This window comes from Taudactylus pleione, unplaced genomic scaffold (assembly GCF_031769625.1).
Source record: "Taudactylus pleione unplaced genomic scaffold, aTauple2 ptg000628l, whole genome shotgun sequence".
Taxonomy (NCBI): domain Eukaryota; kingdom Metazoa; phylum Chordata; class Amphibia; order Anura; family Myobatrachidae; genus Taudactylus; species Taudactylus pleione.
The window spans coordinates 513,425-538,368 of NW_028285030.1; the positions used below are offsets into that span (position 1 = coordinate 513,425).

The window sequence follows — 24,944 nt, forward strand, 5'->3', positions numbered from 1 at the left end:
TAACTTTGTCCCTACATTTAATACATAATGGAGATAATCATGTAAAAAATTACTATCCCCCACTGCGATGTACATGGAAAAAAATGTCCTTTCTGCTATTTTTAATACATATGTCCCCAAATCTGATAGTTGGAGGGATTTCAAAAGATTTGATGATTTTAAACTAGAAAATTGTATTTTGCTAGGATAAACAAGTGAGATCCCTGGAAAGAATTCCTTACCTTAAAACCCATCACTAGGTCTGTTACTCATGGAGATTGTGTAATCCAAAAGAGAAAACTCCCAAGAGGAAAGGGATTCAAATAGTTGCAAAGCACAATAAGAACCTTGTGGCTTGTGTGCTGTCGCTTAGACTTCAGCGGACCGCCCGTAGGATTCCCTCTAGCCCAGCGAAGTAAAGCATCTCAGCATGGTACAGAAGACCTCTGGAGAGATGTTGACCCATGCCGTCATGATCCTTTGGTTTCATATTGGGCAAACGTGGTGGCCATTCGTCGAAACTCTCCAGAGTGCTCTTCGAACTAATTCTGGACAATTTGGAAATTATGATGTGGTGCAATATCCTGCTGGAATATTCCATCGTTGTGGGGGTACATGAAGTATATGAAGGGCTGCAAATGATCATCAAGTATATCAACATAGCAGTTACTGGTCAATGACGTGTTCAGGCAGACCAGGGGACCCAATCTATGCTACGTGAATACACCCCACACCATTATGGAACCACAATCAGCCTGCACGGTGCCTTGTTAACAACTGGGGTCAATTGGCTCATGAGGTCTGCACCACACCCAAACCCTACCATTAGCCCCAAACAACTTTAACATACACACTGAGACCTAACATGCTAACTTACAATTATAATGCCCTCCTATGCTATTCTAAGGTACTCAATAAAAAAATATGCAAACATGTCTCTAGAACATTTTTTTTACCCAGCATGCATCTAACTTCCTTCCGTGATACAAACAAATAGGCGATCCCGCAGACAAACTCACTTACCAATTAAAGATGTTCACCTGACACAGGCTATGACATAAACACAATTTTAGCAACATCTTCCTTTCATGAGCAACATAGAGTCTGAAAATTTACTTTTCCGTTACATTTTTCACATATCAGTGACAAGAGGGATCAAATTAATTAGAACACACATCATAGAAACCACTCACATACAGCAAGTACAAAAAAAGATATTTAGAGAGCTCGTACAGGGAGTTCGGAAAGTCCCTCTGCAGTGACTCTGTGTTAAGTGTGGGACACTCCAAAATTCAAATAGGGGAGCCACACCAACTGCCAATGAATCCTGGCCAGCGATGTTTGGCAGCATTTGGGGTGACAGTTGGTGAGGCTCACCTTTTGAATTTTGGACTGTGCTGCAGCCCCATCTCTGGCGCTGCCACTGTCTGTAAAACACTTGGGGCCTGATTCAGCAGCTTAGCTATTCCATCTGCGCTGATATGATGATGCAACAGGAGGCATCATGCCTACTGCTGCATTACCTATCCGAGCTGCGTTGTCCAACGCAGCATCAGATACTCTGTGGACCATCAGCCAGCTAGGGTGACCCATGGGGTCACGCAGCCGTCCGCCGCAGCTGTGAGGAAAAGGCCAGGAAATCTCCACAAGCCAGAGATCCTGGCCTCTTCCTCCCCCCCAAAGGAGATGACAGGCTTACGTTTTGGGTAACGGAGGCTGTCGCTGCCCCTACCCGCCCTCAAATGGCAGCAGACTGTCTGTGCACTGCTGAATTAGGCCCTTAGCTCACAGTCACTGCAGAGGGACTACTTGAACTCTCTGTATATTGATATCTCAACAGCTCTGATACCATTTCAGTAAAATTAATAAAAACTTGTCTAATCCAGACTGGACAAACTGGTTAGACTGCTTGTTAATGATTCCCCATCTAAAAAAAAAAGTAAAAAAGTATAAAAAGTAAAGTAAAGTCCTCGGTTTAGGGGTCTGTCTGTTTGTTCGGGCTAATCTCTTGAACCACAGAACGGATTTTGATGGGGTTTTAAATATTCTATACAGCATTGGTCGAGGAAGGTTTAGGTGTAAGAACCATTCATCTGTGACATAAGGGAGCCGAGCATTGACGACTTTATTGAAGCAAGTCACAGAAAAAAGTCTTGCCCCAAGCTGCTGTATTGGAGCTGGCCAGGGTGCTGAAACAGCAAGACAGCATCTGAAACTGAAAATGGGTCACGGAAAACACTGTTGTGCTGTGCAAGTGACTGACTGCTCCTGCTGCAGGACCAAGGACTGCTCTCTGATTGGCCCTCTGAGACGGTGAGAGCCAATCAGAGATAGCAGTGTGCCCTATTGCTTAGCAGCAGCCTAGAGAGGTGAGGGAGAGGTGAGCAGTGTCATGTCTGAGGCAGACAAAGAGTGAGAGACAGCCTCCAGCGAACCAATGAAGATGCCCTGATGCAGACACAGTAGCTAGGAAGGAGCCAGGGAAGGCATAGCATTCAGGAATAAAAAAGTAAAATAAAAAACATTGGAACACTATCAAATGATTTCCATTTAATGGTGGCAAATATCGGAACGCCACCATCGAATGGTAAAAACACTACCATCGGAACAAAAACATTAGTAGTAACTATCGGATTCTGATGTCCGTCCCTACGCTGAACCTGCAGACGGACTCCGGCCAAAACTTGTCCACCGTGAAGTGCTCCCTCTCCAGCATGAAGTTCCCACTCAGCTACACGTCCTTGGTGAACAGCAGGCACATCCAATGGAAGTCAGAGCTGTTCTTGGACAGGGGCACCATGGCGAGAAAGATCAACAGGAAGCCCATACAGGGTACTTTGTGCATTGCTCATCGCCATGTTCAGTATTTGACTACTCTTCTGCAATGTCCGGGGACACCCGATTTCGACTCTGAACCATTCTGCCCATTTCATTGTGAAGTGGGTTTGTGAGACTGGGCTTGTGATTAGATGATTCTCAAAGAATCACATCATCTTGGCCTTTCCCCTCTTCATGAACCTGCTTACAGTATGGTAATAAATTATCCTTCAGCGTGTAAAGAGAAATAATGCCTAACCTGATGAATGAATATCAAGAATGTTGAAATTAACCTTTCCATCTAGTTTTGGGAAGAGATTTGTGTCATTTTTTCAAAATAACTTTTATTTTTCAGTTTTCTTTTTTTTATAGCAATATCATTTTACATAATTTCAAGGGCAATTTAACTCTACTTTCTGTCTCATTCACACCTTTATTTTTAATCTTTTTCCACAAAAGACTCATCCTGTCCTGTTAGAATAAATCCCCCAGAAGCATCAGTTGTTATCTCTGTGACTCTGCTGGAGATTATCTGTTGCTGGCTTTCGGTGGATTGTCCCTCCTCCAGGAGCGGCCACCTATTAGTTGCAATCCTATTCTTCTAGACCTGTCCCCTCCTCTCCTCACATCCCTCTTTTCCTCAAAATAATGAAATTAATTAAATGTTATATTGTAATATTTTAAACTGTATGTAATTTTAAAATCATTGTTGTATTATATTATTTTTTTGTTTCTGGGCAAAGACAGCAAAGTGCAGATAGAATCAGTTAGAGCAGTGGTTCCCAAACTGTGTGGATACTTACAGAGGGTGCCACCACCCGCGCACGCAGAAACCCCCCCTGACGATCCAAATTTCTTTTTTTCAGAGACGGAGACAGCGCTCCGTCTCCGACCTCTGTGGCTCTCTGCACTGTGAACACTGGCCTCTGAAGCGACCGGAGGCTAAAGAAGCCTCCGATCGCTTCAGAGGCCAGCGTTCCCAGTGATGCACTGCGCGGGTGACGTCATGACGTCACCCGCGCGATGTGAAGAGCCTGATCCAACCAAAGCAGCGGCGAAGCGGGAGGCAGCCGGAGGGGAGTACTGGGCGGAGGGGGGGGGCCATGCATAAACTACATTAGGGGGCCATGCATCAACTACATTAGGGGGCCATGCATCAACTACATTAGGGGGCCATGCATCAACTACATTAGGGGGCCATGCATCAACTACATTAGGGGGCCATGCATCAACTACATTAGGGGGCCATGCATCAACTACTTTAGGGGGCCATGCATAAACTACATTAGGGGGCCATGCATAAACTACTTTAGGTGCGCCATGCATCAACTACATTAGGGGGCCATGCATCAACTACATTAGGGGGCCATGCATCAACTACATTAGGGGGCCATGCATCAACTACATTAGGGGGCCATGCATCAACTACTTTAGGGGGCCATGCATCAACTACATTAGGGGGCCATGCATCAACTACATTAGGGGGCCATGCATCAACTACATTAGGGGGCCATGCATAAACTACATTAGGGGGCCATGCATAAACTACATTAGGGGGCCATGCATAAACTAATTTAGGGGGCCATGCATAATTGGCACTAGTTTAGGGGGGCCATGCATATGGGACAAAACTACTGGGGGCACTGCAATAGGGGCACTGCATAAGAGTAATAATACAGATACACATAACTAAAAATGGGGGTGTATCTCATATATATATATATATATATATATATATATATGTGTGTATATATATATATATATATACACAGTATATATGTGTGTCTGTATATATAGAGAGAGATTTGGAACCCTCCCCTAAAAATCCTGCGTTTTTCCACTGCTTTTTGCCCCTTGATGGTACCTGAGGGCTTGATGACAAGATTTGTTTTCCTTTATATTAGTATCATACTTGCCGAGTTTCCTGGCCAGGAGGGGGCAGCCAGGTCGGCACAACAGGGGACGTGGTGGCGGCAATGGTAAGCAGTGCGGGGGTGTGGCTGCGTCATCGCGGCCACACCCCCCACTATACAATGTCGAGTTTACTGGAGTAAAGCAAGGGGTGGGGCTACGATGATGCGAATCAGCCCCCCACTAACCGCCCATTTTCACTCGGTAAGTGAGTGGGCGGCTGTGGGAGGTATTTTGCACAGGTGGCAGCCGGGCCGGTGGACTTGCCATCTCTTGTGAGGGCTGGGAATTTCAGAAGCCCCCCGGCCATTCCGGGTGAGTGGGCAAGTATGATAAGTATGTCAAAGACTGAAAACAATATACGAGGTATAAACAGCAATATTTAGTTGGCAATAACGAGATTGATGAGACCGATTGTTGCGTTCTGCATATGGGTATGCTTTGCAGTGTGCATGCGTGGAGAGTGACTATGCAAACCCATCGCAGAGTGATTGCATGAAGTACCGTTTGGGGGTGGTGATGGGAGGGTGGTCAGCAAAATGCAGGCGTGCCAGTGCGTTTTAACACCGTTGCAGGGGTAGTAGCGCACGCAGGAGGGGGGGTTCTGAGTACCCAGAAACCCCCCTGATAGAGGGGAGAGCAAGCACTACCATGTTATTAAGTCTCACTGCTCGCGTCAAATTGCCATGATTCGCGAGGTACTGGGGAGGAGGCGGAGCCAATATGATGCAATATAATCAAAATGGCATAATTTGGCTCTACCCCGAATCGAGGGGTCGGGGCTTATTGGCATGGCGCCTGATCCCATCTCCATCTCCAACCTGCAGCTGCTGCATGGTAATTGTGTGTGTATGTGTGTAATGCATGTGTGACATATATGTGTGTCTGCGTATATATATATATATATATCTACATCTATATATATATATATATATATATATACTAGAAACCCCCCCTTAAAAGTCCTGCGTTTGCCCCTGGGTGCCACGGGTGAGTAGCAGGTGGTCCAATCCCAAATATTTGGGCAGGCTAGTCTGAACTCTGGGCAGTTTGCTGCCTGTAGTCTTAAGGCACCTACACATTAGACAACTTCCAAACAATGCATTGTAGTCAACGATTTCCCCTGAATTCCCGGACAAACGATCTAGTGACGGGTAGCCAACCAGTCGGAGGCAAAGAGCCAAAAAATATATGTAGTCAAGTGAAAGAGCCAGGCAAAAATGGGGCGTGGCCCAGCTGTCACAAAGCCATGCCCCATTTGTGTGTGCACACCTTTGGTATGACATTTGCAGGAGCATGACCTTGTGTCACACCCCCATTTTTAGTCACGCTGGGGGCGAGCCCAGGACATTGAAAATACACATTTTACATAATCTTTCCAATATACATTTTTCACTGTTAAAGTGAAAACAAAATCCAGAGCAATATAGAAAACATTGAAATAGCCACGTTCACATAAAATACACAGAAACAAGCCAGATCCACATAAAATACATATTGAAATCCAGAACCACATAAAATACATTAAGAATGCCAGTGCCCATTATGCTGTGCCCCCTGTAGTTGTGCCCCATATGCAATGCCCCTGTAGCTATGCCAATTATGCAATGCCCTCTGTAGTTGTGCCCCTTCTGCAATGTCCCCTGTAGGTGTGCCCATTATGCAATGCTCCCCAGTAGTTTGCCCCTTCTGCAATGCCCCCTGCAGCTGTGCCCATTAAGCAATGCCTCCAGCAGTTGTGCCCCTTCTGCATTATCCCTTGTAGCTGTGCCCATTAAGCAATGCCCCCTCTAGCTGTGCCCCTCCTGCAATATCCTTGTAGTCGTGCCCCCTAAGGAAGTGCCCCCAGCACTAGCTCCCCCTCCCCGCCCCCACCCCTATGAAGAAACTTACCTTCATGCTGGCACCGCTCCACGCCGTCAGAGCTTCTTATTCCCGCCATCGCTGCTCCTGCTTCCGCAGCTGCTGCTGCTTCCGCTGCCTGCTGGATCTAACTGGATCCAGCAGACCCGCGGGTTCCTCACATTCTTAGTTTTTTTTATTATTAAATTTGCAAAAATCTCAAAAAAGCTTTTTACACGTTCTCATTATGGGGTATTGTGTGTAGAATTTTAAGGACAAAAATTAATATATTCAATTTTGGAATAAGGCTGTAACATAACAAAATGTGGAAAAAGTGAAGCGCTGTGAATACTTTCCGGATGCACTGTACTGTATATATTTTCCTGGAGGAGATTCAGCCTATCTCCATTTTTAAGCTGCTGTGTATAGATAATAAGAGCCACTGTGTGTCTGTACCATTACTGAATGCTATCGATGTGGTTTTTATATGTTAACTATCAATGGCATATTTTCCATTTTATAAGGAGCAAAGTGACAGTGCATTTTATTGTGGGAGGACCGCTGGTACAAAACAGTGGCCAGAGCAAGCTAGTCTGTGTCACATTGTATTACATATTAATTTGAGTACTGAGGACCTGATTCAGAGCCGAACGCTCTGACCAGAGCGCTCGCTCTGAATCAGTGCCCTCCTACCTGAAAATGGAGCGGCCTCCTGGCCGCTCGCATAGCTGTGGGTGACCATCGCGACCATCGGGCTTACGACGAGACCCTGCGGTAGGGTCTCGCTGCAGCAAGCCCAGGAGTAATTTTGGCTCTATCAGAGCCAAAATCACTCCCACTGACATCATTACTGATGTCAGTGGGGCCGGCTTCAGACGGTAGGCGTTCCCCATCGACAGGGGCTGGCTGGCAACTTTTAGCCTGGGGGGCAAATGCATGCAGGCGGCCCTGGCAGAGGAGTAGCGTGTAGCCAGGGTGTCTGAGGAACATGCGTGCTACGGCGCCCCCCCCCCCCCCTCAAGTGTTCCAGGGAGGAGGCGGGTCCATATGGGATTAATGTAAGGTAAAAATAAAGATTAGGGCAACCCCCTGTCGTAGTGCCCATATGCAGTGCCCCCGTGTGCCACAGGAGAGAACACCCTTATGCAGGCCTCCAGTAGTGCCCCCAGTAGTAGTCCCCCCCTTGTAGTGCCCCCAGTAGTAGTAGTCCCCCGTTGTAGTGCCCCCAGTAGTAGTAGTCCCCCCCTTTGCAGTGCCCCCAGTAGTAGTAGTCCCCCCTTTGTAGTGCCCCCATTAGTAGTAGTCCCCCCTTGTAGTGCCCCCAGTAGTAGTAGTCCCCCCCTGTAGTGCCCCCAGTAGTAGTCCCCCCCTTGTAGTGTCCCCAGTAGTAGTAGTCTCCCCCCTTGTAGTCCCCAGTAGTAGTAGTCCCCAGTAGTAGTAGTCCCCCACCTCCCTTGTAGTGCCCCCAGTAGTAGTAGTAGTAGTCCCCTTATAGTGCCCCCAGTAGTAGTAGTCCCCAGTAGTAGTAGTCCCCTCCCCCTTGTAGTGCCCCCAGTAGTAGTAGTCCCCCACCCCCCTTGTAGTGTCCCCAGTAGTAGTAGTCCCCCACCCCCCTTGTAGTACCCCCAGTAGTAGTAGTAGTAGTCCCCTTATAGTGCCCCCAGTAGTAGTAGTCCCCAGTAGTAGTAGTCCCCTCCCCCCTGTAGTGCCCCCAGTAGTAGTCCCCCCCTTGTAGTGTCCCCAGTAGTAGTAGTCCCCCACCCCCCTTGTAGTGCCCCCAGTAGTAGTAGTAGTCCCCTTATAGTGCCCCCAGTAGTAGTCCCCAGTAGTAGTCCCCTCCCCCTTGTAGTGCCCCCAGTAGTAGTAGTCCCCCACCCCCCTTGTAATGCCCCCCGTAGTAGTAGTCCCCCCCTTTGTAGTGCCCCCAGTAGTGCCAGACCTCCCCCAGTAGACACACATAATATAAAAAACAAAATAAAAAAAAACACTTACCTGAATCCCCGCTCCCGCCGCCGCCATCTGCTCCTCTGTCTGTCCTCCCGGGCCAGGCCGCTCTGCATTATGGGAGAGACATCAAATGACATCATGACGTCTCTCCCATTGCCCACTGCGGGAGCCGGAAGATGGAGCGGCTCCCACAGTGGGCGCAGCAGCAGCAGCTAATGAGAGTCTGACAGACTCTCATTGGCTGCTGCTTACAACAAACACACAGCTGCCGGAGCCGGCGGCTGTGTGTCTGTCAGTGTAGCGCTGACCGAACTCCGTCCGGTCAGCGCTACACACGCGGTGCAGTCTGTGTCACAGTGACACAGACTGCACCGGCCCGCGGCCCGCATGACGCTGCGGCCCGGGGGGCACATGGCACCCTGCCCCCCAGCCCAGCCCGCCACTGCCCATCGACAGCACGCCCCCTTTGGTGTGAGACCCCGAGAGACGCATTCCTCGTTGCTCGCCGGGTCTCGCACATGCGCACGACGGGAGCTCCCTCCGTCGTGCGCATGCGCATTCGCACAACATCGACCCGCTTGCGAGCGTCCTTTGCTCGCGAGCGGGTCTGAATGACCCCCTGCAATAATCCAGGTTGTTATACAGCCCTGAAAATTAAATTTGCTACTGTACTGTATGTTCAAATTTACTGTTTGAGGGATGAATTTTGTTAATCTAACCATGATTTTTTTAAATTATAATCTTATGTAGTCCACACATGGCAGGCTAAAATTATTATATATTTTACAGCAGGAGTCCCAATAGTGACCTGTATGTGTTAAGTGTGTAATTTCAGTGTGCTCTGGGCCTGATTCAGACCCAGTAGCAAGCACTGAGTGCTCGCAACCGGGTCGATGGTGGCCCAGAGCGCATGCGCACGACAGAGCCGGCTCCGTCGTGCGCATGTGCGAGACCCGGATAGCGACGGGCAAGCCGTCGCTCCGGGTCTCGCACCAAAGGGGGCGTGCTGTCGATGTTGAGTGACAGGAGGCCGTTCTAAAAAAAAAAAAAAACGTCCCTGATTCAGAGCGAGCGCTCTGTCAGAGCGACCGGCTCTGAATCAGGGCCTCTGTGTATAGTGATCAGTGTAACCTTTATATGGTGATCAGTGTGTATCAGGTGTGTGATACCGGTGTGACTTGGGTATAATTATCAGTGTGATATTCCACAACATTTATCTCTAGCACTAGTGAGTACCCAGAACCCCCCCTGACAGACTGGAGAGCAGGCTCCATCTTCTTAAGCCCTGTCCCCATAGGTCAATCGGGAGGAGGTGGAGGAAATATGATGTGATTACATTAGAATCATTTGGCTCCGCCCCCTCCCGATTGACCTGTGAATTGCGGCATATTGTCACTAGGGGGAGGGGCCTAATGATATAGTGCCAGCCTGCCAGTTCCCATCCTCATCAGGTCTACAACCCGCAGTAACTGCAAGGTAAGTGTGTGACATATGTATGGTGTGTATATATATATATATATATATATATATAATATATATATATACACACAGTATATATGTGTGTGGAAACCCCCTTGTAAAAATCCTGCGTTTGCCCCTGTCTAGTGTCTACCTTATCACAGATTAAGGTGGGGCAATGTTCTTCGCGTCCCATAAATGCTCGATTGGGTTCATGTCGGGCAAACGTGGTGGCCACACTGTTCGTCATAACTTTATCCAGAATGTTCCTGCGCAGACAACTGGTCATGACCCCATCTTGTACCTACATCTGCAAAACCTGCTCTGGATATCAACTGATACTGGTGAGTGTTGTTGTTACTATTGTTACTAACATCATCATCATCATCCTTTATATAGGAATGATGCTGGCAGGGGTACAAAGTGCTAAAATTTAAAAACATGCATAGCACAACATAAAGTGTACAAAAGTACAGTACAGACATAATCATACATGCTGACTCTCCCGATTTGGCCGGGAGCCTCCCGAAAAGTAGGCAAGCCTCCCAGCCCCTCCAGTCCCCCCCGCAATGTAGCCCCAAACACCTGCAGCGGGGGGCTGATGACGCGATTATCGCTGAATCGCGTAATCATGACCCCACCCCCTGCTCCACAATGCTGGAAATCTCAGCATTGTGTAGCGGGGGTGGGGCCAAAATGTCACGAGTACGTGGGTCTGCCCCTAGCCTCGCCCCTAAACGCATGTAATGTCTCTGGTCATGCCCCTTTGCTGGTCCCGCCCCCTGCTAATTTGACATGGCTGCTCCCTCCCAGAAGAGGCATCCAGGATATCGGTAAGTATGGACATAATAAGACAAAAGAGAACAATGTATACACTGATGGCGCAGCAGAAAGGCTCAGGGCCACGGATTCCAACAATTCTATAATGAGGGTAGGTCATTCACCTTCCTTCTCAGCTAAATTAATGTGGATTGAAGTGTGCCGAGATATCTGGTAACCAGATGTGACTACATAGTAGAACATGCTTGAAGTAGAGACCACTGAAGAGATACTCTTCAGTAGCCCTCCTGCCAACTTTGTGAGATTTAATGGAGACAGTTGTAGAGAGCATGGCTCATAGGTATTAAGACTGTTTTGTGAATGTATTTCCGATATCTGCTGCAGTCCCCGTTATCAATCGAAAACACAGGGCCTGATTCAGACCCGGTCGCAAGCGCTGAGCGCTCGCAACCGGGTCGATGGTGGCCGAGATAGCGACGGGCACTCCATCGCTCCGGGTCTCGCAACAAAGGGGGCGAGCTGTCGATGTTGAGTGACAGCTCGCCCCCTTTGGTGGGCGGACCAGGGGGGTGGCTGCCCAGACGGAGGCGTTCCCATGAGAACGCCTGTCGTTTTGGGGCAGCCCCACTGACATCACAAGTGATATCAGTGGAGAGCTTCCGGCTCCGTTAGAGCCGAAAGCTCTCTGGGGCTTGCGGCCACGAGACCCTACCACAAGGGTCTCGTCGAAAGTCCGATGGTCTTGACCATCGCGACCATCATCATGGTCACTCTTTGTAGCTGGTCACCCACAGCTATGCGAGCGGCCAGGAGGCCATTCTAAAAAAAAAAAAAGCCTGGTCCTGATTCAGAGCGAGCGCTCCGTCAGAGCGACCGGGTCTGAACAGAGCCACAGTTCCTATAGCTTTCTATTGGGGACTGCAGAAAAGCATAGCATTTCTGAGCTTGGCCTTGCTGTTAGACCATTGTAGCCTATGGGCAACAGCTGCAAAAACTCCAGGAGAGTGATCCACAGAGCTCCCAGAGATCCTTACAAACCCCTGGGATGCACAACTCTACACCTTCCATGCTATTTTGTTCTTGAATATGCACAGCCCAATAGCCGACCATGCGCAGCGGCTCAGTCAAGTCTGAACACAGAAGTAAAGTGCCAGCACAAGCATAAGCTATCACTTTTCTTTTTACTCTTCGCCACAATGCTGGTGTCCTGGAAACAGAATTTTGATACATACCAAACGAAAATAATACAATTTTTCCATGATTTAAAGTATAAAGGTGCATACACACGTAACGATTTTTTTAACGATTTGTCGATAACGACGTTGTTATCGTTAAATCGTTCAAAAAAATTGTTCAGTTTATGAGTTATAATGATGAACGATAATCACAAATGCGCACTCCTGTTTATAGTTTGTAGTTATCGTTCCTCGTCCATTTCAGACTGTCCAACATGACGATTTTCATTAAGGGAACATTATTCGTTCATCGTTCAAAAAATCGTTCATTACACTTCAAAAAATAGTTTACTTTTTCAATCGAAAATCTGACAGAAAATCGTTGGTAACAAAATTGTTACGTGTGTATGCACCTTCACAATAGGAAATCATATTTATTGGAGATAACTAGCAAAGATTGATACATCCGTCCCTTTGTTACAGAGACTGACACAATGTCCTCCATACAACATCTAAAAAAAACAACGGACTTATCAGAAGCGTGCACGCACGTGGCCCATTCTGTGAGTGACAGGGTAGTGAACATTTCTTTTCACCCCTCTCCCTATTCCAGCGAAATGTCTGAAGGCTTGTTGCATATTGCTGGCTATGGTATATCATTCATACAGATGAACGATATATCGTTCAGTGCATCAGTTCATGTGCATGCATGATAGTTCTGTGAATGATGTCCCCCTCAGATATATCATGTCAACGGTGCAGCATGACAGATGCCTTATATCTTTATTATTATTATCCTTTATTTATATGGCGCCACAAGTGTTCCGCAACGCCTTACATAGTACATAGAACTAATAAGTGAACAAGAAACAAGAAACAAGTAACTTACAGTACATTACAGTGCAGGACAAGGACACGATTTATATACATTGCTGCAATAGCGATTAAAGCACTCACAATAAGCATCCGGGAGTTGGCAGTCACGTGTTAGGTGCCCTTATGGGGAGTAAAGAGTAGATATAGCTTGCAGATATATCGTGCGCATCAGCTGGTGTGTACAGGCGACCGACCCGTTATGCTAGCCGCAGGAACTGCCAACAATGACATCACAACTGGGCAGGCAAATTTAAGTGCCCACACAATTGTGATGTCTGGCCATACATATTGAGCGGCCTACTGGAAAATGTGTATGCTTTCCAAATCGGTCGCTCAGTCCGCTGGCCACTGGTTCGGCCTGGTGTGTACCGCATTTTAGTCACCAGTTGTTCCAAGACCCCCGAAGAACGAATAAAAGGTTACCGAAAATCAGAGGAGAAATCAAGCAGGGTATAATGATACTTGGTTTGGTTCTGTTCTTTATTTAAATAGCAAAAGTAACAGATTAGTACATTATTGGGCATAAATTACTCTTACAGAATATGCTTTAAATTATTTATTGAAAACACAGGACTATATCTCATTACTGACACAGACCTATCCACACACACACACACTTTATATTGTTTACTCTATACATAGAACAGTACATATTTACTGCATAGACACAAACTAACTGCACACACTGTTCATATTATATTATTTACTGTAGATATAGGAACATAGGCCCTGATTCAGAGCCGGACGCTCTGACCAGAGCGCTCGCTATGAATCAGGGCCCACCTCCATAAATATGGAGCGTCCTCCTGGACGCTCGTATAGCTGTGGGTCACCACCCACAGCATATACGAGCGTGCAGGATGATGGCCGCGATGGTCTTGACCATCGCGAACATCGCCACTGCGAGCAGAAGCCTGTGGTTGAGTTTCTCAACCGCAAGGCCAGGAGTGATTTTGGCTCTATCAGAGCCAAAATCACTCCCACTGACATCACGTCAGTGGGGCCGGCTTCTGACGGTAGGCGTTCCCTTGGTGGGCGTGCCCCCGGCACGCCCACCAAAGGTGGCGTGCTATCAATCAACATCGACAGCACGCCCCCTTTGATCAGACACTACGAGCGAAGGAAAGTCCTTCGCTCGTCGCGTCTCGCGCATGCGCACGACGGAGCTCACTCCGTCGTGCGCATGCGCAGTGCAGACCATCGACCCACTTGCGAGCGGACAGCCGCTCGCGAGTGGGTCTGAATCAGGGCCATAGCTCATTACTGTAATGACACAAAGTAACTCCGCACACTATACATTATTTACTATATACGCAGTAACTGGAACATACCTCATTACAGTATAGACACAGACTGTACAATATGCTACAGCAATTAACTGGCTCTTCTGGTTTTTTTTATATTGTTATTTAAAGTAATAACGGGGGCAGCATGAATACCATGATTCCTAGCTACACAAACAGTTCTGCCCTTAGCACCGGTTGTGCTCCAGGCTGTTTTTTCTCTGATAAGTGATCAGTCTCATGAGTACAAGGATGCATGAGACTTATCTGGAGCTGTGCCAAAGTTTTGGAAGGTGTCACAAACACTTGCATATGCTGTATTGTGATTCCTGGAAGACTATTAAGAGCATTATGCTATGTTGTAAACATATGCACTGTACAACTTGCTCAAAAAGTGTTTGATCACAAAAGTAGTACAGCTGCAAAGGAGATGTGGCAAAGTTTCAGAAAACATTAGCATAAAGTCAACCTAATAGTCTGCTAAATTAATACAAATCGACTATATAATATAAACATCAATAAGAAAATATATCAATTTTCATTTGCCAACATCCTTTTTCCTGACAACAGAACCTGCCATGGAATCGGTATGATTTACTGCCGGCCAGCGGTTCAAATCCCGGCAGCGGCAGCCCGACGGAGGAGGAAATCCCGATCGTCCCCAGGTAAGTATAAACTAACCTAATTTTACCCCTTAACCCTAACCCTCCCTTAGGGGTGCCTAACCCTAACCTCGCCCCTGTGCCTAACCCTAAGCCCCCCTCTAAGTGCCTAACCCTAACCTCCCCCGGGGGTGCCTAACCCTAACCCTCCCTCCCCCTAGCCTAACCCTAACCTCCCAGGGGGGTGCCTAACCCTAAGTCCCCCCCGGGAGCCCTAAACCTAAGCCTCCCCCCCCTGCGGCCGTTCGGCGCCCGGCATCCCTTTGTTCGGGCGTCGGTAAAATGACAGGCATCTAGATTTAGACGCCTGTCTTCTAACCTTCGCCGGGATTTAGTAGTCTAGAAGCCGGTGGTCAGTATTCCGTCCGCCGGCTTCTTTTCATAAACGTATACCCCTGCCACACCTGCAACATTTGGATACCAGGATACCAAACTCTATGGCATCCTTACAAAATGTGCAAATTCTGGATACAATTTGAAAGTCACACTGTAACCTGCACTTTGTTTCATCTCGATCCATCAAGTTAAAGCTGAGCAATAACAAAATTGTCATCATCAATGCAAGAGATGTGTGGTACCATGCACGCGGCTGGTAAGGGGTGGGGGAAGGGGTGCTTTGGGCCCAGCGTTCACTTGAATAGGATAGGCTACATAGCAGTCTGTGCACAGGGCACACAGTGACATTGGTGTGAGAGGTGGGTGAAGGCGATGCTGTCACCGGTCTGTATAGCGCTGCTGATCACATGGGCCACTCCCGCGACAGAGCCCTTATACAAAGCAACACAACTAGAACACATCAAATAAAAAAAATGTTGCCAGAAGCAATTTCATCGTGGGTGAAGCCGCAGGCAACAGCTAATCAATTTAGAAAGATATGGGGACAGTTAGAGTATTTTGAGTCACATTCACCAAGGAACAACTTGCCTGCAATCTTTTAGTTTTGTCGGCACATCTATGAAACATTGTAAAATGTTCACAATGGTGATATGGACAGGTGAAGGGATGAAAGGTGCTATGGGGAGTTGAAATGTTTTTGAGATAAGTTGGGAATAAGGGACCTATAAATAATTCAGTAACAGCAGTTTCTGCATGATTTAAGTAATAATACCTATATTTAACAAGTGCCTGATGCAGGAGATATCTGCAATTGCAGCATACCACTGTTCTCATACAATGCATGGGGATGTTGCAGTAGTGCAATTTATCAAACTGCGAAAACCAAAAGTTTTCAGAACTTGAGAGTGACAGCTAGTGCCATCATTAGCACACTATGCACTCTGGGAGCAGACCGGCTGTAGAGGAATCTTCCAAATGCTCCCCATTGGGCCAATGCGGATCATGATACCCAGAGCCAGTACTTTGCAATGCATGTGAGCAGCCGTATGACTGCACATGCACAGTTGCGCAGCCAGGTCTGAAACCTCCAATTAAAGTGATAACGTTAGCGAACACTTTACTTTTAACTCAGCAACAGGACGGGATCTTATCGGAGCTTGTGTCCCAGAGTGTCTCTTGGTAAATTTACCCAAAAATACATTACAAATCACTGCAGCTATGAGACCAAAGCTGATATTGTTAAATAGCCCCCTAAAAATGCTACAGAGAAGGGATCAGGCTAAGAAATGTATTTCATAGGTGAGCGGGGCAATTGTGTTATAGTGGTTGGGCATGGCAAATCCATGTGATATGTGACTACTCCCCCAATTTGGCATGGTCATTCCCACTAAGCAGCCTACCACTACAAATAAACACTCTATAGCAACTTTTAACAATTTTGAGAAGTATGGCAGCATACCTGTAAAACTATAATAAATGATACATATTTTCAATTTTTTAACAAATTGGTTAAGTTTTAGTGCAGCTGGTACAAATGAGCACTATCTCTCAATGTGGCTGTCAGACAAGAACAAGGCTGTGCACCCCTGACATAGTGTAAATGTAAAACGTCAGTAGCTGCTTATGGCTAGAATCCAGAAACAATGCCTATCTCTAAAATACACACACTCAATGCTTTTTCAAGAACGAATTGTCGGTCAGGAGAAATTCCCCTACTCATATCTAGATTTTAAATAAAAGACAGGAACTGCCATGTTTCCGTGAAAGTTTTCTTCAGAATAACTCATTTCCACATGGGGAAAACAGGATCAAACAACACACTAGTGACTAATACAACATTTCATATTAGTTTGTTACTTTAAGTACATCCTATTATTGTTAGACACCATAGGCCTGTCGCGGACCCCAAAAAATAAATAAATAAATCACATTTTAGAGGGAATTAATAGCTTTATACAAGAATAGATAAATTATTAGGTGCAACCAACATGTTGCGATTTTATTATTAAAAAACAAATGATGAGAATAAGAATGAACAATTGCTTCAAAAATGATATAACATTGTTAGACGTTACTGCATGACAAGAATACAAACAGTTCAAAGAACTTTAATTCTACCAGGTTCATGTTATAATTTTCCACTGTTTCTGGCCTGATTATAAATTAATTTGGAAATTTACATCTGATTGGGTCTAATCTACTGTAAACCAAGCAATTTGATTTTCTTCCAATTTAGCATAAACAATCCTAAGATCTGATTTATGTGTATAACCAGCTTTAGAGCAAGGGTGGACAAAATGTAAAAAAAAAAAGGAATTCAGATGGCAGGAAGATTTGTTAAGGTGCCAGGATACATGTTACACAGAAATGACTCCCAAAAGTAAGGCACCAGTCATTCTTAAGCCCAATGGCTAAGTGGCACCTGTATTTGTCCAGCTCTGCCTGTGAGAGATGGATAAGAACATAGAAAAGTACTATAAAAAGAATATGCATTGACGGAACATGTGCACCTGCTGATTACACTGTCAAGGAAGCTGTTTTGTGTGATGAAATATTATCCATGATAATGCAGTTCATGATTATTTATTATGAGACCTAAGTAATATTGTGCCCGGCATCATAAGGATTGATAGACTCCACTATGTGTAACCAACAACATATGGTCCAAAAAATTTTCTTGTATGAACTAAAAAATCTTGATCATATCTGATTAACAGACAATGAAATAAAATCAGGTTCTGGTGATACTAGCTGTCCATTAAGGGATAAGTATCCTATTTAATTAGCGATCAGGTCTATTTAGCAAGACCCTGCAGTATCAATCATTGTGTATCGCTGCAGTCCCTCAACAAGGATATTCTTCTTCTCACCAGCAGCCTAATGCCGCCAATGAAGGGTTTAACCAGGGCCGCATTAAGGTCTGTGGGGGCCCCTGGGCAACATGTGGGGGCCCCTATCAATAAAAGTTGTTATATATATATATATATATATATATATTATACACACACAGGCATATATATATTTTAACACACATATATATATATATGACTGTACAGATATATATATATTTTTTTTTTTTTAACACACATACTGTATATACCCAGACACTCCCCTCATTCACCAATTACTTCCCTCCTTTGTCATGCACCAACGACACCCCAGCAGCACCCAGTCACCCTCTTCCATTCATCACCAACACACAGTCCAGACACAATCCTAATCATTCACTATCAGCACCCCTGCAGCACCCACCGTCATATACTACTAATACATCTGCTGCACCCAGACAACCCCATATTCACTACCAACACCATAGCAGCACCCAGATATACCCCTTTATTTACTATCATCACCCCAACAGCACTCAGATATTCCCCCAAACACTACCAACACCCAGATACTCTTCTCATACATTACCATCACCCAGGCAACCCCTACTATACTACCAGCACCTAGGCACCCCCCACCTACAGTACCAGCACCCAGACACCCCCCTACTATACTACCATCACCCAGGCACCACCCTCTTACACTACCATCTCCCAGGCACCCCCCTACTGCACTACCATCACCCAGACACCCCCCTACTACACTACCATCACCCAGATACCCCCCTCCTACACTACCATCACCCAGACACCCTCCTTCTACACAACCAGCACCCAGGCGCCCCCCTAACGCACTACCATCACCCAGACACCCCCCTCCTACACTACCATCACCCAGACACCCTCCTCCTACACAACCAGCACCCAGGCACCCCCCTACTGCACTACCATCACCCAGACACCCCCCTCCTACACAACCAGCACCCAGGCACCCCCCTACTGCACTACCATCACCCAGACACCCCCCTCCTACACAACCAGCACCCAGGCACTCCCCCACTACACTACCAGAACCCAGACACCCCCCTCCTACACTAAAAACACCCAGACAACTCCCTACTACACTACCAGGACTCAGACACCCCCTACTATACTACCAATACCCAGGCACCCCCTACTGCACTAGCAGCACCCAGACACCCCCTCCTACACTATCAGCACCCAGGCACCCCCCTACCTTCCGGCTGCAGTGTGCTGCTCATGCTCACTCCATGGTGCCCACTGACCAGAGCAGAGGAAGCAGGTCCCAGGTCCTGGCCGCCTTGTGTGTGGGTGGAGAAAGGAGCTGATAAAGGAGGTAGGAACATGCAAGCCCGGTCAGTTTGAAAAGGGGGCAGAGCCAAATTGCGGGAGGAGCAAGGCCTAATCGCGGGCCGCGGCACCCTTAATAATATTTAGAAAATGGTTTATTATGGGGATGTGGCCGGGGGCAGTGTGTGGGGGCCCCTTATGTGTGGGGGCCCCAGGACGACCGCCCCTGTCGCCATGCCCTTAATCCGGCCCTGGGTTAAACTGATGTGCATATTCACTGCTACCAATCGTAGATGCACACAGCGATTTACCAGGACGGGTCCAGCGAAGCCTGCCTGGGTCCCCTTTGCCATGTATAACTAACACCATCCTAAAATCCATTAGCCTGCAGTGGAAAGAAAAGCCTTTCATTTTTTGTTCAATTGAGTCAGGCTGCTATCCCCATACAGGTCTATGGGGACAGTGTTGTTAATCATGAAATGGCAGTGGAGAAAGCAGATTACTTTTTGATAAAGTGGAGAAAAGAGTTATCACTGCTTCATAAATAAACAACTATGCAAGTGTTTCCCAACCTTGGTCCTCAGGGCACACTAATACCCCACCAACTTTTAACCTGGGTTATTGCAGTGGCAACCTGGATCGAGGTTTGGTGTGAAAGGGTTTAAGAAAAATTACCCGAGTCGAGATATCTGGGAATATGACCCTGGTAGCTACCAGGGTTGAACCTGGCACGGTCCTGGGTAACGGTGCGACCCGGGTAAGGCTAAAAGCCGCTGATTGAAGCTAGAAGGTGCGATCAGTGGGCCTTATTCAGCAAGGAACGCAACTGCGAATACAATAGCGATGAAGTTTGCAATTCCTGAGTAAGGTCAGAGCGTGTGCAAGTGTGCGTGAGGCTGCGATTGTACTCAATTGTACCGATGGTTTCGCAGTCTTGCTAAACATTACGGATGCGTGTAAGGTTAAGTGGGCGTCCTTTTGTAGTGCAGTGGTGGCATTGTAATGGCAATGGAGTAGCATACTATCGCAGTTGAACTGCGTGCGTAATCGCTATTGCAATCGCAGTTACGATCCTTACTAAATCAGGCCCCAGGTTCGAAAACCTGGGTCGGACCTAGCATTTTGGTGGAAAAGGGGTATTACACTCCAGATTTTAAGGATAGCTATATTTGAGCACAGGTGACTTAATTAGTACCGCAGTTATTTTGAATTAACCATTAGTGTTCAAGCATGGATATTCTCAAAACCTGGACTGTTAGTGTGCCTTGCCGACCAAAGTTGGGAAACACTACCCTGAGCTGATGCTTGGAATCTGTGCAAATTGTTCCTGCACCTTTTGTGGCCACATTTCCTACTGATCCAGTCATGGCATGTCTGAGCAAATACAAGGTTGAAAACGGAAATGGAACTCTAATTAAAAAGAAAGATAGAACTCAACAACATGACATTCTGGGGAAGCATTAAAAAGCTATGATAAAAATTATGGAGCTAATATTGGGTACACACTGAATGATATATTGTTCGCACAGCCGACAAATGATATATCAATCAGTCCATCTGCAGGTGTGTACACAAGATATATCTGTGAACTACACTGTTCACAGATATATTGCATCAGCCGTGCAGGATGGCAGATGCCATATATAGTTAAAATATATAGTGTCTGTGCTTATGGACAACTGACTGACCCATTTGCTGGCCGCGGGAACCACCGAAATGACGTCAACAGACATATCAGTCGGCCAATTGGTACGTGTGTATGCACAGGCACCCACCAAATCGGTCAGTTGTTCAGCTGGCCGATCCATCAGCCAAGTGTGTACCCCACATAAAAGTAATGTTGAAACTTGTTTCTGTGCATTTCAGCACAAACGAAGTGTTGTCTAAAAGTGTTATCTAAAAGTACAGATAACCTACATGGAAGAAGCTGTATAATATTGCTCCATCTCGTATTAACCCTTTTGTTACCTGAGTGGCTGTGTGAACATCAGAAAGACAATGTATCCCTTTTACATTTATGCTACATTCTGCTCTAGAAGAACAGAGGAAGAGAAGGCAGCTCTGGTGGGAGATAAGCGAGGACTGCATGTCCATGTGCACACAGCATGCGTTTCTACTTACTCTACTACACATAAAACAACTTACAGCTGGGGTTCTCAACTAAAATCCTCAAGTACCACTAACAAGTCATGTTTTCTGAATTTCTTTAATCATGCACAGGTGAGTTAAATTATTTAGATGGGTTAGAAATGATCACATCTGCTTCCACAGACAGAAATCCATAAAACATGACATGTTGGGGAAGGTTGGGTAGGGGATGCCGGCACTTGGGATCCCCGCGGTCAGAATCCCGAAGCCAGCATATACAGTAGGGTTAGGATAACCCGCCCTCTCTCCCTACCCCTAAACCTCCCTCCCCGATGCCTAAACCTAATCTCCCCCCTAGAGCCTAAACTTATACCCCCCTCCCCGTGCCCAAAACTAACCCTCCCCCTTAATGCCTAACCCCGCTACTTATTTTTGGAATGCCGGCAGTCAGATGCCAGCGCCGGGATTCTGACAGGTGTAGAGATTCCGGCGCCAGTATTCTAAGCGCCTGCATCCCATGTGTTGGGATATTGACTGAATCCCTTGGGGATACTTGAGGTCTGAGCACCACTGACATATACATTGTATATAATGCATCAGCAGTTACTGTAGACTAGCATTTAGCCCAATACAATTCTTGGAATATCTTGGGGCATATTTAATTAACTTAATTGTTAGCACCAGGTTGTATGCCGGGGCAATTAAATACATTTTCAATTTCCCTGCATTGTAAACACGCAGGCAGCACTTGCTAACCCATAGATTCCGGTTTGTGCTGGTATCTGGGGTTCCTTTTAATGCGGATTTATCATCACAGCTCCTGAGGCTGCAAGGAAAAATCTAAGGTAAGTCACATGCACTCTCTGGGGTTGCAGCGCTCACTGAAAAGCGCAAATTGAATCTGCCCCCTAGTCTGCCTTCAGGCAATCTGTAGCTCTCCATCTGTTGTGGAACCACATGTCCAAGCAAACTATGTCTGGCATGCATTCTAGGATATGTAATTCCACAGCAGCAGCAGGAGAACTGCAAGGTGTCTGGTCTTATCTGTGCAATGAGCTAGTATGAATGCACTTTTTTGACACAGCATAAAGACTGACACAGAAAAATGATAATGATCACCTGATAGGGCAGTCACACATACACATACAAACACATACAAAGCAGTATATTACAAAGGAACCAATAGGTTTACCAATAGTTTACCACAGTGGTTCTCAAGGGGAATATTTACTAAAGTGTGGGTTTTTAGAAATGGAGATGTTGCCCATAGCAACCAATCAGATTTTAGCTATTCTCTTCTACAAGGTTCTAGATATATGTTAAGTAGAATCTGTTTGGTTGCTATGTGCAATATCTTCAATTCTAAAAAACTTTAGTAAATATAACCCTTGGTCCTCAGGACCCCAAACAGTTCATGTTTTCCAGGTCACCTGTGGATGTTTAAAATGTGACAGTTGGTCATACACCTGTGCACCTGCTGGTGGTCTGTTCTACCAGCAGCGAGGAATGGAGGAGGGGGCAACAGATGCAGCAGAGACTTACGAGGATCGGAGATGTATCAAGCCTTACGGGCCCATTTATCAATTAATATTTGAGGTAAAATCCCCCAAGACACCTGTTTTCGGGGGTTTACCTCAGATATTAAGTATCCCCCTGATGTAATAAGGAGGGACTGCAGCAGGTATATTATTATCCTTTACTTATATGGCACCACAAGTGTTCAGCAGTGCCTTACAAAGTACATAAACAAATAATTTGACAAGCGACTTACAGTAGAATACAATATAGGACAAGGACATGGATAATATACATTGCTACATAAGTGACCATAACACCTAGATATGCAACAGAGTGTAAGCAACCAAGTGTTAGGGTGGGGGGTAAGAAGTAGGTGAAAGTAAAGTAAGGAGAAGCACAAGAGGGGAGAGGGCCCTGCTCGTAAGAGCTTACATTGTGAAGGTATCTCCAATACCTGCTGTGATTTCTCCATTGCCGCAGGCAGCCACCCCCCCCCCCCATAGGTCTTCTATGGGGGATGGGATGCTGTCAGATTTACCAATATACGTAATGGGCTGCATTCCCAATATTGGCCCCCTCAGCTAACGCCATCTGAAGCCTAATTAGCCGGCGGAAGGTTCCCCCGGCAATGGCCGCCAAGTCACCGGGACTGTGCATACGCAGCACCCCCTGTACTTGCCGGCAGCTCTCCGGAGACATCGTAGCCTGTGTCCCTGCATGTCCCGGATGATACATGCGGGCGTTATGATCGCATTTTGCAATGCGATCATGGGCGGGACTGACATGCCCTGATCGCATTGCAAAAGCGATCATTACTAAATGGCCCAACCAGTCAGCTTCTATCATATTTCTAGCACAGCCTGTAAAATGTCAGTTAGAAGCTGATTGGTTGGTACTTTATCTCTGTCCACTGTATCTCTTTCCAAGGCTTGATACATATTCCCGCATATATAACTCACTCCATGCAGCCATATCAGCATTAGCCCCATCAGTAGGGTATAAGACAGTCCAGGGATAGTGCACAGTGTAGCATCTAACAGGTCGCACTAGGAGTGCTGTCCCAGGTGTGCTTACCTTTGTCTTTGTGCCATGCTGTATACCAGGACAGGGAGAAGAAGGCAGTCATGCAGAATATTGTCACCAGACTGCCATTCCTGCACCGCATCTCACATAGCAGCCCGGCACCCCCTTACAACTCCCGTTTGTAAAGGGGAGGCAATGCCAGTCACAGTGGTGCCAGACGGGGCTCGTGTCCTCGTGCGTCCTCTTTCTCTATGTCCTCTTTATAGTGTATCTCTAAGCAGCAGTTGTTTCCCTATACACTGTATGTCCTCATATAGTGTATCTATAAGCAGCAGTTATTTCCCAATATACTGTATGCCCTATTACCTCATATAGTGTATCTATAAGCAGCAGTTGTTTCCCTATACACTGTATGTCCTATGTCCTCATATAGTGTATCTATAAGCCGCTGTTATTTCCCCATACACTGTATGCAGGCAGCAGCGAGTTTGTCTTGTCCTGTCCGCCCGCCCGCAACTGCTGCTGTTTTCCGTGTCCCAAGTGAGCTATCCGCGTCCTGTACAACCTGCGCTCGGGCCAAGGCTTATTCGTGTTCAGTTCGGTTTAATCATCACCATGAGAAACTGGATGCCGGCCCCTCCCTGACTTCCTTTCTGTTTCTCGCTGACAGAGACGAGGAGGTAACAAAACCCTGTATGTTTCGCCTTTCTCACACGTATCCAGCTGCAGGTGAGCTCTAAGCCCGCACTATAGACAGCCGCCAGCACGGATAACAAGATGCTATATGAAGACAGCACAAGTATATAAACTAAAGTTAGTTATTGAAGTGAAAACGCAGAGCACTTTCTGTGGCATGGGTTCTGGAGTTATTAGAATTAGCACAACAGATCAGCAAAATTGTATCAGGGCTCTGTATGTACCAGGGGCAGGACACTCATCACTGGACCCCATGCTAAGATTTGGGGGGGGTCCCTGGTAATGATGCAATACCTTCGTGAGTAGGGTGACCATTGACCCAATTGATCTTCTATGGCCGATGGTAATGGTTTATTATGCCATCATCGGGGCAGCAACAATGTCATACCATCATGCCCAATGCCATTGATGGTG

The 24,944-nt window shown here is 46.5% G+C and overlaps 1 protein-coding gene across 3 annotated transcripts in view; it reads right to left on the reverse strand.

Annotated features, from left to right (window-relative positions):
• MGAT4D (MGAT4 family member D) overlaps positions 1 to 24,441 on the reverse strand; it is a 242,861-nt gene extending 218,420 nt beyond the window's left edge. For all 3 annotated transcript variants that reach the window (XM_088454717.1, XM_088454716.1, XM_088454718.1), the window contains exon 1: positions 23,886 to 24,441. In XM_088454717.1, the coding sequence (XP_088310843.1) occupies positions 23,886 to 23,976 (91 nt within the window). In that variant the 5' untranslated portion in view covers positions 23,977 to 24,441. The remainder of the gene's footprint in view (positions 1 to 23,885) is intronic.
• Between the last annotated feature and the right edge of the window lie 503 nt (positions 24,442 to 24,944).